Raw genomic sequence first — 15736 nt, forward strand, 5'->3', positions numbered from 1 at the left:
AAACAACAAGGACTGTAGAATTTATAACTATTCGAATATTAGTACCTATACTTGATGATATTAATAGACTTAATTCATGCTGTGATTAGATATACATTTTATACAAAAAAGAGAATGAATAGGTATAATTAAGCGATTGCTTGGAAAAAACACTTAGCTTAACATTTTAAGTAATCAACCAATGCAAACCCAAAATATAATTTATTCAAGTATATCATGCCTTATGACACTAAATGTGCTCTTAAAGAGCTCAAGTTAATGTTCTGTAAAATCATTATAAGATAAATCTAGAGTGAATCCTTCACTAAAATAATGAAACATTTTTTCATGTTGCTTGTTTTTATGATGAATATTGACTTTCTTATAGTGCTTAACAGCATTGAGAGACACACTGTTAGAGACATCAGTTCTTCTTTGTTTTCAGGGTCATTATTTTATAGTATGTAGCTGTTTCCATGAATACAAGTCCTGGAAAGTATCTTTCAAATTCTAATAAGATATTAGAACCAAACAATGTGAAGATTGTTCTAGCTAGTATAAAACAAACAAACAAAAAACACTGGAGTTTTTATTCCTAAATAATGAAATGATGCTTCTTGAATTAAATAAGAAGGCAGCAAATACAATAAAGTGTTGCATGTTCTCAATATACATCCATTTATTAATGCATATGCCACAGGACCAGATTGCACTATGCATTTGGAGAAGTCATTAACAAAGCAATTGCCTAACAATTTAACATGAATTAGTGGATTTCACTGGTCTGTGTTTTCACATCCAGTAGCAGAATGGGTCTGAGATTCAGGATAATATTAATTTTGTTCTTAACATACCAGACCAGCTTGTTCACAAAACACAATCATTGTAATTGGTTCTTGTTTCTGCAGGTATATGTTGTCCACTAACAGTTATGAGCATGTTTCAAAGTACTGTTCTACAGCCAACTATTTAGACAGACTCCAAAAAGTCAAACCATAAAGATACAGCAAATGCAAATATTCATGAAGTATTTCATATTCAAAATCCAACTTAGTTATTGTTTTCCTATTTCATCTGATGCATCTTGGTCTTATAAATAACATAAATTACAAGATTGTAAGCAATTTCTTTAGATTCTGTTTTACATTTTTCATTAAGTAGATGAAGACAAGGCTTTTCGTTCCAGTGCAATATATAGTAATGCTGTATTTAGTACAAATCGTTGAATATTTTTAAAAGAAAAAAGCATTTAACTGATTACAGTGCTAAGTAATTAAGGAGTTAGTCATATCTGTCAGAGGGAAAACACTAATGGTAGTTACTTATGATAGATATTTTTTTAAAAAAAACTTTCCATTACATGACTTTGTAAAGAATTAAATTTGATAAAGCCAAGACATAATGCTAGGTGGCAAGTGCATCAACTTACCTTTTTAACAAATGTGATGCGGCTGTGGCAGTTTTGAAGAACAAAGTTTTGTCAATATATCAAACATTGTTAACAAACTATTTAGCATTGCTTTGTATAAGTTTGCTTTAATAGCATTTCTTCACAGTGATATTTCAGAAAGGTTGGAAACTGGTCAGCATAAAATATTTTCCACCTTTTCTATTTTAATTTGTATGCAAAAATCATCACAATATATCTTCAACTATAAAATTACAAATGCTTTCTAGTGGTGACTGCATTTCTAGTTATAATAGAAAAGGGTATTTCTAAGACATCTACAACGAGGTAAGTCTAAATAAAACAGAATTTGAGTAACAAATCTTTCTGATCTATGGGCAATTGAAACTAATTTAACGAAAACAACTAATAGATGAACTGAAAAGACTTAATTGTTTTTCAGTATGCTTAGTGGGTGAAAAATTGTTAATGAGATGCAATAAACATTTAAAAAGATCTGGATATTTCACTTTACATCATAAGTTTGGCACTTTATGGAACATTTATTTCCCAAAGACCAGTGATGGTATGTATACAAGTTCAGCAGGTTTTCCACGTACCTTGTAGACATTGTACGTGATTACTGGCAAACACCGAAATGTAGTGAAATAAACATTCCCATGTATTTGCACATGCATGCAGTAGTCAAACAATTATAGTTTATGCATTCTCGAAGATGGTATCTTCAGTATTCCTTTCAAGCACTCTCTTCAGCAGATCTTGTTTCAGATTTAAGTCTTACAAATTCTTTAGCCACATCATCGCTGGTCCTCTGAGAGAGTATTCTAAGAATAGTCAAACCGGTGTCATCCATAGAAACATTTTTCAAAAGGGGATACCATGCCCCATAGCTTCCCTTTTCTGCTATGCTCTGTAGCTGAATCACTGTCATTCCGATAATTCGATCTTCTCGGGCAAAGCAGTAATCCTTAACTGAGAGATGAAGTTCATAGGCTCCTGGGTGGTTTTCATTACCCAGAATACTGTGTGGATTAAAATTATGAATTTTCAGCAAAAATTTTATTTCACCTAGGGATCAACACAGTTCTAAAAGTGCTATACATTTTTATATTGGGAAATAGAGTCTCACTTTATTTTAATTCTGATATGTATATTTTTAAAACTTTACTTAGACTGTCTTTACTTAGATATTACTTATAATGTAACTTAAAAACTTCTTCTTTCCCTAGATATAAAAAGGAACTCCATCTAAATATGAATTTGTGCCCTGATGTTAAACTTGTCAATAGAAGCTGGAATTAAAGCATTGTGCTGTACTTAATCATTGAAGTCAGGAACTCCGCTCAGATATAGGTGTAGGATAGGGTTGCTGGGGATCATGGGAGCTAGGCTTGGGTAAGGGGTATGCTGGAAGAATTTCGGTGTCATCTCAACATCATTTATTAAAACCTCAGGCTCCTGAATACGTTGTATCTAGGAGACTTGTCTCGGGGGGATACACAGCACAGACCACCAAGCACTATTCACAAGATGCTAAATTGGATACAAATCTCCAGAGCACATTAGTTCCAGCAGAGGCTGATTCTTTAATGCCACTTCGTTCATACAGCAACAGTTAGGCTGCCAAGTGTGGGGCTGAGGGTGCCTCTACTATAACAACGCAAGACAGCTTGTCAGGGCACAACTGAGTGTAATGTAGAAGGCTCGGCCCTGATATGCTGAGAACAATTCTCTCCTGCACTTTCTTTCAATTCATTCTCAGATATTGATTTTCTCATAAATGCACATCTATTGCTCAGCAGAACAAGCGTCCACATTCCTTCCTATTAAAGTGACTTTTTCTAATCAAGCATGTTATAGACACAAACTTCCATGAGCTTGACCCTATGTCTCCCTCTCTTCTTTATCTGTCTCTAGTTCAGATTATCCAGATTTGTGGAATGAATTTCATCTATATGCAGATCATTTGCAAGTCATATTCAACTATACATTTGATATTTCCTCTTGGGTGTCCAATAGGCATTTCCAAATCAAACAAAATCTCTGATCTCCGTATCTCTTGTCCCTATGCCCCCATCTCAGTAAACAACTACCTCAAAATCTAGGGGGTATCCTTTATTTACTTCAGTAACTTCCATTTTCCCTAATTGGATGTACTCTCCATCTTTCTTTTTACACTTTATCGTAAATGGAATGCTGGCCTGCCAGGACTATAATAGAGTTTCTCTGTGTTCTGGCTTCCAGTGGTTTTGGCCAAAAGGAAGTCCTATCACGAAATCAGAAGTGATGAGGAGAGTAAGATCAGAGTCTTTGTTTCTGGCTCCTTGCCTGGGAGGCTGTTTCCTGACATGGAAGGCCACTGCTCTTTTAAGGTGGCCCACTGCACTGGAAGTTTTCACTTCCCCAATTTTAATAGTATCTCATTCTCTCCTTTCTCAGTGCCCTAGGGGCCACATCCTGGCCACTACTTGCCCCAGGTTGCATTTCTTGTAGTCCCTCTACTCTTACATCTTTGTAAATTCCTTTGTACATAAGTCTGTCTTAAAATATTCTAAATTGAATGTTCTCAGGAACCTAATCATATTCTCTTTCTTTCATGTTCTACCTCCAGTCCACTGCAAGTTCTCTAGAACCTACTTCCAATACATACCCAGAATCTTTCTACTACTTGCTTCCATTTCCTACTACCATCTCTCCAGTCACTGTTATCTCTTACCTGGACCATTGCAAAAACCTTCTAACTTACCTTTACATATTTGGTCTTGATTCCCTGTAACTTTTCTCTATACAGCAAACAAAATAGTCATTTAAAGATGTAAACCAGATCGTTCCTCCCCTAATCTGAAAATCCTTCAAGGTCTCCTGTTGAACTGAGAGTGTAACCTAGTCCCTTTTACTCTGACCGCGAAGCCTTGTACCCTGACACTCTCTTCAAATTCAGTTCACCTCACTCTCTTGTCCAGTATATACTGTTTCTTAAATTGGCCAGGCAGGCTTCTGCCTTAGGGTCCTGGCACTGACATTTTTGATTGGCCTGAAATGCTGTCAACACTCCTCTGCAAGACTGACGTTTTACTTTTTTTAGGTTTCAATTTAAAACTCAGAGAGGCTTCCCTGAACACCAATGTAAGTAGCCAAATAATCACTCTATTGCATTGCCCTGTTTTAATTCTTTGCATAATACTATCATAATAGGTTTTTGTTTATCATAAGTTCCTCATCTCTAGAAAGTATATTCCATGAGAGCAGAGAAATCCTATTATACATAGTCAATGCTTATAGTATTTCCTGATACGTGGTAGGCACCGAACAGATACTGACTGAGTGGAAGGGACCAAAAACATAGCCTTTTTCATCTGCCAGGGATCAGCAATGCTCAGTAAGTAAGTTTAGTCACACAGTGACTATTGCCTGGTGGAATAAATGAGTTGGGTCATGACTTACAACTGAAATGTTTCATTGTACTTGGGTGACCAGGTGTTGCTTTTTGTCTTTGTGCCTTGTTTTCTCTTCTTGTCTCCAAGACTGGGTCCCAGAATACAAACTTCCACAAAGGGGCGGAACATGGCGGTGGTCTGCCAGTTCAGGTTATTAATAGCCATCACTATAAAACCAAAAAGGGGATGGGATACAGAGTGTTAGCCAATGGATGTGTGGAATCTCTGCCTCTCCCTTTTGGTCCTTACATTGAGTTTTTGTTTTAAAAAATGATGTGTGAAGCCATAACTTGTATTTGATAGTATCCTAACTCCAATGATAATATTCTTGAAGAAAAACATTTCACTCTCTGGAATGCACACTTGATGGGACTTTCAGCTCTTAGTTGTGTGACACTGGAGTGGTGAAAGTTATCATTCCTCTTGTGTGGGTAAAAACATGATGTTTCTCATATTAAAAATAGTGTTTATATCTATCATTAAATATTTAGAAAATAGATTTAAAATCTATAATTTTTCAGAGGCAATCCCTTAATATTTTGTGTATGGTTTCAACATTTCATTCATATATAGAATGGCATCATAATATATTGCAGTCTTATAAGTAGCTGTATTTTTTAAGTTCGTTATGGATATCTTTCTAATTCAACATATTCAATATTTTCCAACTGTAAATAATCCACTATATATATATTCCATCCTATATTTAACCAATAACCTATTGTTAAACACAGTTGTTTCTTAATTTCAAGCATCACACATAATTCTTAAGTGTACCTTCTCATATTTATACTTTGCCCATTCTTTAATGATGATATTCTTAAGGAAGGATCTTATAACTAAAATTCCTATTGCAAAAATTTCATAAAACTTTGAGCATTTGCTCTACAGTGACAAAATATTTTAGGATACTGGCATGTATAGGCATTCACATTTATCTGTATTTTTCTCTACATTGCAGGTAATTTGTTATAGATGATAGATAGGAGTGATATTTTTATAATAAAAAGATACATTCAGTAATGCAATTTTAAATATATTAGAAGGGCATAGTTTTGATTGAAGTGGATATTATTTAGAATATGGTTCTATTGAGCAAAATATTAACCATTTAATTTCATCTTTGAAATGACCCTTGCATTCAGGTGATATTTTTACAATATAAACCAATAGATTAAACTATCATTTAAAAACTCAAATCAGTTGTTGCAAATAACTTAGAGAAATAATTAGGAAGGTTATGTGAATATTAAGCCAACCAAAGCACTAATATTCCATATATATATATATATATATATATATATATATATATATATCTCACAGGATTAACCACAGATAAAATATACATTTTTGAAATGTAATCACCAATGTATTTAAATATTTCAAATTACATACATTAATTATCTGTGGCATATATTTGCTTTTAAATAAAAGTTCCGGTTCAGGAAGACATTCTAAACCCCTAAAATGATTTAATACACATATTCAAACACAGATAAAAATGACATTTTAATATTAATTTTGCAGACATTAAAGTCTGATGAGCTGCTTGGCCTATCTGGATCCAAAATGTACCTTTCACAGTGACTTTATGCTCTCCAGTTCCTGGGGTGGTGGTGATGTCCACATGAACAGATATCTGACCCACTGAATCTTTGGAGGAGCGACCTGCAAGTAAGCAGAAGCTTAGGGCCTGAACGTTCAGATACTTAATAACGGACATCTACATTATCCACATAAGGTGCTTGAAAGTGTTTCTTCCTGGAATTGAATGGTTCTTTGTATTAATAGCAGATAACATTGATATATATTCACCAAATTCAATTTGCCGTGCAGGTTTGAGATTTGGATAAAATTATATTTGCCCAAGGAGTTAAAATTTTATATGATCCTCAGATATTGTGTTACTATTACAGGAAGATGGCTGTAGAGCACCTGCCCTCATGAAGCTCACAGTACGCCAGGCAAGACCAACATATAGCTACAGTATAGTGTGATAAGGTCTGCTGATGGCATAAAAGTTAGTCAACTGTTAAGCATGTTGTATTGAAAAGTACCTGTGATTTAGGGTCAGATTAACTTGAATTTAAATCATGGTTATGCTACTTCTGGTTCTGGGATAAGAATTTGCTGTGTTATCACATCTCAATTTGCTCATTTGTAAAACAGGGACAATAACACCAACCTCTTGGTGTTATTACCCTATACCCTAACTATCCTTTGTCTTATATTTTTCACACACCCCCCCCAAATATAAAGTTATCGCTCATTCTTTAATGAAGCCTGGAATATCACAGCACTAACTACAAAGTAAAGGTTCAAAGAGCATTTGCTTAAAAATAAATTACTGAGCCCTGGTCAGTGTTGTTCAGTGGTTGGAGTGTCAGCCTGCACAATGAAAGTTCGTAAGGGTGCATTCGTCAGGTGGCCAATCCAATTGATGTGTCTCTCTCATATCAATGTTTCTCTCTCTCTCTCTTTCTCTCTCTCTCTCTCTCTCTCTCTCTCTCTCTCTCTCTCTCCTCCTTCTTCCTTCCTGCTCTCTCTAAAAATAAATGGGAAATAATATCCCCAGGTGAGGATTAAAAATAAATAAATAAATAAATTACTGAGCCATTGCTTATAATAATCAAAACAGTAAAATATTTAATGTTTGGCCATTGATCCATTATATGAACATATCATAATTTAACCATATTTCAGTTGTTTCCAATCCTTTGTTATTATAAACAAACTATAATAATTATTTTTATAAGTTTATCTATAGTATAATTCTTAGAAGTAAAATTTGTCAATTTTAATTTTGCCCCAGAGAGATTTTAACAATTTACACTTTTATATGCAATATAGAAGATCAACAAGAAATGTACTTTTCTAAAATAAATGGCTAATAATTGAATCTGAAAATAGACGATTCTAAGAAACCTTCGGTTTCTAATCTCAGATAATTGCTAGTTTGGGGCCTGAACCTCTCCATAGGACCTGCTGATAAGAGCCAGTTCATCACCAGGACCCCTCTCCCTCGATAATAAAAGAATTAAAAGATAGAAAGTGATCACTCAGGCGTTAGTAAAGGAACTATTCTTTGCTCCTGGGGAAAGGAAGAGGGGAAATGTCCCCTTTCCCGGAGGTGAGGAAAAGAAAATCCTCCCCCCCCCCCCGCAAATACTCCTAAACTCTGGAAGTGCCAGAAAGATGGGCATTTCACTTTTGAATTGGCTGCTTACTTAGCAGACAATATGCCCCGAGCATGGTTGAGTGAGGGACAATTAGCCAGAGAGGGGGCCAGGGACCAACTCCTTAAATTTATGGTTGCTAAGACGTATGGGAGATGGTTCCTGGATGGGCTTGAAGTGCCAGAATTGGGGGCAAGAGAGGGAAGATGTGATCATGGACTGTGGTCTTGTCATGGATTGCACAGATGGGGCAAGGAGGCAGGCAGCTCGAAGCTCGTAGCATGCCAGTACCAGCTGAAGTGCAGTGGGAATGAGTAGCCCAGGCTTGAGTTTGGAAGAATCCATCAATGCTCCAGCTGCTATTTGGAAATGAGTCTCACACTGCCAGCTTCACAAGCTTCTAGTTCCCCCAAAACAATAAACTGGAAGAGCTGTAACCCTACTCAATGACCAGCAATGTTCACACAGACATTTAAATAAAGTGTCATTGGTCTTGTTCCTCTCTTTTGTTCCTTCCCAACACCAGGGGACCTACCACCAGGAGGGAGAGGAAAGGTTCACATGAAAGAAGCCCATGCCTTCCTTCTCCTTTTCCCATTTCTGTCTGCTTGCAGAGAGAGAAGGGACCGTGAAGCCAGTAAGAGATTAAAGATGTAAGGTGACCAGGATGAGGTCTTAAACACTGGAATGACTTTATAATCGTGCAAGTCACTGATAGGGCAGGGACCTGGACTGTGATATCAGTGGGGGAGGTGTCTACGCAGTAGAAAAAGGGCTCCTTGCCAAGAGATAGCCTTTCCTAGTTCTACTGCTTTTTCTTCCCTTGTTACTGTTGTGTGAGGGAGGTTAGTTTCCTCTTCCTTCTGTCTTTTTTATATCCTGTTCATGCCTTTGTGTATATGTATTAAATCCTTATCAAAAATCTTAAATTGGATGTGCCATTTGTCTGCTGAATCCTTAGTTTATAGAGTTGACATCTGTGATTTGCTCATAACTTGAATGAAAATGCTCCTGGTATTTTCTCAATACTCTTAGGTTTTATGGAATAATGAGCCAATCTTTTGCGGGGAAGGGCAGAAACTTTTATCATTATAGGTTTCAGAAAGGAGAAAATGCGTAAGGAGGCTCTTTAAAATTGAGTTAGAATTCATCTTTTAAACAAGGAAGCAGAAGAAATAGCACACGTGTGGATGAATAAAACAGAACAGTGTGTCCTGAAAACTGCAAGAAGTTCAGTGTGGATGGAGCATATTGGTGGTGCCTTGAATATAACTTAAAAATCTTCAGACATTATCTTAGAGCTGTTGAGAAGGCTCTTAAATTTTTGGCTATGGGTGGCATAGTCAGATTTATTTTTAGAAAAAAAATTCATTTGTGTAAAGTATGGATTACTCTGACCATCCCATTCTTCCTGAAAGCTTAATATTTGCATCTCATTATTCCATGAATCAAGTCCTGCAGTCCAGCCCTTCATTAGGGAGCTTTCGATTACTTTCTACTTCATCTGCATGGCTGGCCATGCTATCTTTAGTCTGATTCTTCAAAACTTACTTCATATTTTCATCAAGACAAACCACAGGTTTGGAAAATCCTTTGCCCATTAGCCTAGGAAGCCCTGTCCAAGTTCCTCTACCATAAAATAATTTTTAAAAATTCTATAAATAATCTGCAATTATGTTCTTGATTTCCTTAATACTATGACATAGTACGAAAACCCTGGGCAATGGAATTGACTGCTCTGATGAATATGGTCTCAGTCACTTATTACGGGATAATTAAAACTCCACAAACCTTGATTTTATTATTTTTGTAGCACCAACCTGACAGCTTTGTGGTGAGAATAAAAATAGCTAATTTTGCCCGACTGGCGTGGCTCAGGGGCTGAGCATCAACCTATGAACCAGGAGGTCACTGTTTGATTCCCGGTCAGGGCACATATCTGGGTGCAGGCTTGATCCCCTGTGTGGGGCATGCAGGAGACAGCTGATCGATGATTCTCTCTCATCATTGATGTTTCTATCTCTCCCCCTTCTCCCTGCCTCTCTGAAGTCAATAAAAATATACAAAAAAATAAAAATAGCTAATTTAAAAAAATGTACACTATTTTCTACCTTCCTATGTAACAGCTGTTATAAAGCCTATATAATAACTGCCAAGCAAATGAATCCAAGTTTATTAGAATTCAATAATTAATAACACAATGTTTCAAAGTTAAAAAAACCCCTTGAACATTCATGCATAATGCCCACATATAAAAATGGTTTAAAAATCCATGGATATTGTGGTTACCGGGGTCAAAGACTGCAAGAAGACCACTCTGGAGTGACTGGAGTTCTTCCTAACAAATTCAGAATTCCCAAAACTTTTCTGGGTTCAGTAGAATAATGATGGCAGATTTTTAGAACCCTCAGATATCTAAGAGGGAAAACTGCTCCCTTCTATTACAAACATTCATTAACCATGAATCTGATAAAAGGCCTCCAGCATCTCTGAAAATGCGTGCAGGTTGCATAATTGCCTCTGGTGTTATACTAAGGTTCAGAGCCTGCTCAGTGCTTGGGTTTGTTGTTAAAACTTTTATGGGTGAGCATCATGTGTTACTACAAGCAGCAAGGTAGCAATGGCTGGTTTCTGCTAGTGTAGCCATAAAAAAATGGTCAGGCCAGCGCTTGATATTATTTTTAAAGGAGAAAGCCTTCCACCAAAGCACTCACTGGGTGTTATTTCTTCACCGGAGTTTCCAATTGCCAAGGTAATGTAAAGGCTTTAGTTGTGTTGTGATAGAATTGGAGAGATTGCTATGGTAGAGAATGTAAAATTCTAATTAGGGAAATAGGTGAGCTGCTGTTTGGTGTCTTTGGTTATGGATGAACTATCCTGTGCTGTTTTAAAACAACTAACAGCTAAAGTATCTAAAACCTTTTACAAGGTGCTCTTTCAATGCACAGAGGTAAGTGTTCCTCTTTCACAAATTGCTGTTCTGTGGTCTCCCACCTGTACATCCTGTGCGTGCGCTTTCTACAGAAACATGGGCTGCTGCATTGGGAGGAAGAAAACATCAAAAATCCCACCTAGGCACTCCGCAGCGCCTGAACACTGTTGTGAAACCTCCTGGGTGGAAACATTTCCCAGGCTCTCAAATGCACATTTTCTTTTCGAACACACACTGTGAAACTTACTGCTCAATCAAGGCAGAGAGTCTTGAGAACTGACTGCTTAATGTGACACACCCTAAAACTGTGGAATTAGGAAAGTAATAGAGTAGGAACAACTGGTTAAAAGAGTTTATTGTTATTGCAGTTATTGCCTAATAGTCATACTATTAGGCATGAATAGTCATGCTATTCATAATTGTCACTTTAAAAAATGCCAGGTTTCTGCTTTCATGGCCTGGAGTTATACCACTCCTAGCACCATGGTATGCCTTATTTTGCAGTTAATTATGCAGATTTTTTTCTTCCTAACTACCTTCTATAATCAGGAAACCTCTATTAATCCATACTTATTGCTAATTCATATAATAAACTTGTAATATTCTTTTGATATATATTAAATGACCAATTTGTATTTATTTGTTGATTAATTATGCAAGCTGCCCTCATGATGCATGATATTTGTATAAGTGATATGCCTGGATTCCAATTCCCACCGTTTAGTTCAATAATGCCTGTCTCCCAACCAGACATTCAAATTTCAGTCATCGTGGTATATTAAATGCATAAAATAAAAAGTTTGCTACTAGTATTTTAGCACATAAGTCGCTATGTAAAGAACAGATATGTATCATCAGTCACCAATCACATCACTTCTTTCAGAGTCTGTTGGTGATCTAGTCAGTTCACACATAACAGAGGATAAAAGGGCCACATTGAAATGGGTAGGAAAGGCAGAGGCACATTTTCGCCCAAAATACCACCCCTGGCACAGCAACCCACAATGGGGAGGGATCTGAAAATCTCCACAAATACCGCCAAACAGAAAAACAAAACAAAACACAGCTCCCTTCTTTCTGAGGAGCAAAGTGTCTCCCATATCGGGGACCTGCACCAGAGAGACAAACTCCCAAAGCAAAACATTGTTATTCCCAGATTTCAAAATCCCCCAAGACAGACCACTAGGGATCCGAGTCCGATGCAAAAGCATAGAGTCTTGTATTCAAGCCCGGGCTTGGTCCCCCTCTGCCTCCATTACTGGATGCGAGAGCCAGCCCCGAGTCCCAAGAGAACAAAGGTTATATAGGGCTAGTCATTTGGGTGGGCTTAGGTAAGTGACGTGGGTTACAGAGATTGGTCACTCTGGTCAGGGTTTTTCAGCACAAAGGTCAGGAAGTGACTAACACATTCTGAGGTTTGAGCCGTCCCCCACTATAGCTTTATTAGGACCTTAGCTGCGTTCCTGGAGCTTCATTGGTCCACTTAGGTGGCGGCTGGGGGAGTTAGGATATTACTGGCATTCCTGCGGTCACTCTCAGAAAGGGGAGGGGGTTTAGGCTGAGGGTCCAGCCCTACAAGATAAAGTGAGGAGAGTTCGTTTCTGCTTTGTCCTTTTAACATGTGACTCTGAAAACCAATAGGCCAACTGAGCTTACAACCTGGAGAACTGCAGGGCTGTAGGGAACAGAGATTCTGCTCTTCAAGGGCTCACACACACACTCACTCACCCTGGGACTCAGCACAAAAGCAGCAGCTGGAAGAGAGCCTAGATCATATGTGAAAGAGATTTATTTGCTAACTTTACAGCTTCTTCCGAAGGGGCAGAAGTGTTTTGAGACTCTTTCTAGGGATGCAGGTGCTGGCAGGAGCCATTTCTGTGCTGTCCTTCTGCATTGCTAGCGCCAGCACTAGCGGGGGCCACTTTTGCAGTTTTCCTTTAATTTGCTAACGGGGGTGAGTAAGCAGCCCACTCCCATGCTTTGCTCCCAGGAACAGCCCCTCCTGAGGCTGCAGGCATGCAGCTGCAGTCTGCCATGCTGCATTCGCCAGAGGCAGTGGGTGAGCAGCCGGCTCTGCCCACCCTGACCCACTGCTGCAGCCCCACCAAAACCAGCAGGTGCGGGCAGGCGGATTGCTTTCTAGGCCCCGTGACTTTGAAACAGAATGTTCAAGAGACAACTGAGAACTACGGCAAGATTAAGCATTGCGTTTTATCCCCTGTGCAGGGCTACTCCTTCAAAACTGAAAGGGAGAGCTGATACATAGAAACTATCATAGAAAGTTAAGCAAAATAAGGGGAAAAGAAATATGTTCCAAATAAAAAAATGAGATACTGAAACAATGATAAGTAATTTACACCCTCCTTCCCCCAGCAAATAAAGTTCAAAGTAATGGTGTTAAAGATGCTCACCAAACTCAGGAGAACAGATGGACATAGTGAGAACTTCAACTAAGAGAAGAGGAGGTCCAAGATGCTGGAGAATAGGAAGATGGAGAACTCGCCTCCTCCCATGAGTAAAATCAAATATACATGTATATAGGTAGCAATTACTCCCATGAGACAACAGAGCATTGAATGAACAGCTTCTGACATCAAAAAAGAGATGGAATAGAAAAGGGAGGGGAAGCCCTCAGGGAGCTGTGCAAACTCTCCAGTGCCATTATGTCCCCCTCCACTTTGAAAGGAGAGGCAGGTCTAGCTACTGATCACATTGCCTGGAGTCTTTTGCCTCTGAACAAAGGGAACAAGCAGGAACAATAGGTCCCCACGCACCTGACCAAAGAAATACAAAGGATCATAGACCACTATGAGCAATTATATGCAACAAGCTGGACAACTTAGAGGAAAGGGATAAATTCCTTGAAACATACAATCTTCCAAGACTGAATAATGAAGAAAAATAATATCTGAATAGACCAATCACTAGTAAAGATATTGCATCAGTAATTAACCCTCCCACCCCTGGGACCAAATGGCTTCACTGGTAAATTCTACCGGACATTTATAGAAGACTTAAAACCTATACTGCTCAAAGTTTTCCAAAAAAATTGAGGAGGAGGGAATGCTCCCAAACTTATTTTACAAGGCCAGCATTTTCCTGATACAAAAACCAGACAAAAACAACAAAAATGAATGTTACAGACCAATATCCCTGATAGACATAGATGCAAAAATATTCAACAAGATAGTAACAAACCAAATTCAACAATACAGTAGAAGTTAATACACATGCTTAAGTGGGATTTATTCTAGGGATGCAACAATGGTTAAAGGATGCAAAGATGGTTAAACATCTGCCAGTCAATCAATGTGATACACCACATTAACATAATAAAAGATAAAAATCATATGATCATTTCAATAGATACAGAGATGCCATTTGAAAAAATTCAACATCCATTTATGATAAAAACTCTCAACAAAGTCCATATAGACAGAACATACCTCAACATAATAAAGGCTGTATAAGGGACTAAGAAGCACAAATCGGTAGTTGCAATATAGTTATGGGGAGGTAAATAGAGCATAGGAAATATAGTCAATAATATCGTGATAACCATGTATGGTGCCAGTTGCCGTACTGGAAATATCCAGGGAAGCACTATGTGAAATATATGACTGCCCAACCACTAAGCTGTATACCTGAAGCCAATACAGAATTCAAAAAAATAATTTCTCCTAAATTTTTTTTAAAAAGAGTCCTTATATTTTAAAAAGGGCCATATATCACAAGCCCATTTCTAAGACCATACTCAATGGTGGAAAGCTCAAAGCTTTTTGCTCAAGATCAGAAACAGGATAAGGATGCCCACTTTTATTTAACAGCATTGGAAGTCCTAGTCACAGCAATTAGGCAGCAAAGAAGAAATAAAAGGCACACAAATTAGGATGTAAGAAGGAAAACTGTTACTATTTGTGGATGATATCTATACAGAGAACTCCAAAGATTCTACCAAAAAACTATTAGAATTAATAAATGAACTCATCAAAGTGGGATACAAAATTAATATTCAGAAATTGCATGTTTACATACCAATAACAAACTATCAGAAAGAGAAATTAAGAAAATATCCTACTCAATACTGAAAAGCTGAAAGTTTTTTCCTTAAGATTGGGAATAAGACAAGGATGCCTACTCTTGCTACTTTTATTCAACATGCTATTGGAAGTCCTAGAAAGAACAATCAGGCACGAAAAAGAAATAAGGCTTACAAATTGGAAAGGACAAAGTGAAGCTGTCATGTTTTTGGATGGCATGATCTTATATATAGAAAACCCTAAAAACTCCTTAAAAAAAACTGTTAGAATTAATAGACAAAGTCAGTAAAGTTGCTGGGTACAAAGTCAGTCTGTAAAAATCTGCTGTTTTTCTGCACTCTAACAACAAGCTACCAGAAAGAGAAATTAAGAAACAATCCCATTTGCCATAGCATCGAAGAGAATAAAATACTGCCCAGCAGGTGTGGCTCAGTAGCTGTGTTGACCTATGAACCAGAGGTCTCGATTTGGTTCCTGGCCAGGACACATGCCTGGGTTGCTGGCTCGATCCTGAGTGTGGAGCACGCAGGAGGCAGCCAACCAATACTTCTCTCTCAGCATTGATGTTTCTATGTCTCTCTCCATCTCCTTCCCTCTCTGAAATCAATAAAAATATATTTAAAAAAGAAAAAATAGAGAATAAAATACTTAGCAATAAATTTAACCAAGGAGGTTGAAGATGATACAAATAAATGGAAGGATACTAAGTATTCATGAACTGCTCTTCTTCTGTCTTTGTAGCCTCCTCATTTCTTTCAGCTTTC

At 37.6% G+C, this 15736-nt stretch overlaps 1 protein-coding gene across 1 annotated transcript in view; it reads right to left on the reverse strand.

Annotated features, from left to right (window-relative positions):
• Window positions 1–633: 633 nt before the first annotated feature.
• UNC13C (unc-13 homolog C) overlaps window positions 634–15736 on the reverse strand; it is a 709455-nt gene continuing 694352 nt past the window's right edge. Inside the window, exons 32-34 of the mRNA XM_081108846.1 lie at window positions 6400–6492; window positions 4832–4991; window positions 634–2409 (exon numbers count right to left, since the gene is read on the reverse strand). Of these exons, the coding sequence (XP_080964972.1) occupies window positions 2124–2409; window positions 4832–4991; window positions 6400–6492 (539 nt within the window). The 3' untranslated portion in view covers window positions 634–2123. The remainder of the gene's footprint in view (window positions 2410–4831; window positions 4992–6399; window positions 6493–15736) is intronic.

Source organism: Myotis nattereri (assembly GCF_964212035.1).
Source record: "Myotis nattereri genome assembly, chromosome: 1".
NCBI lineage: Eukaryota > Metazoa > Chordata > Mammalia > Chiroptera > Vespertilionidae > Myotis > Myotis nattereri.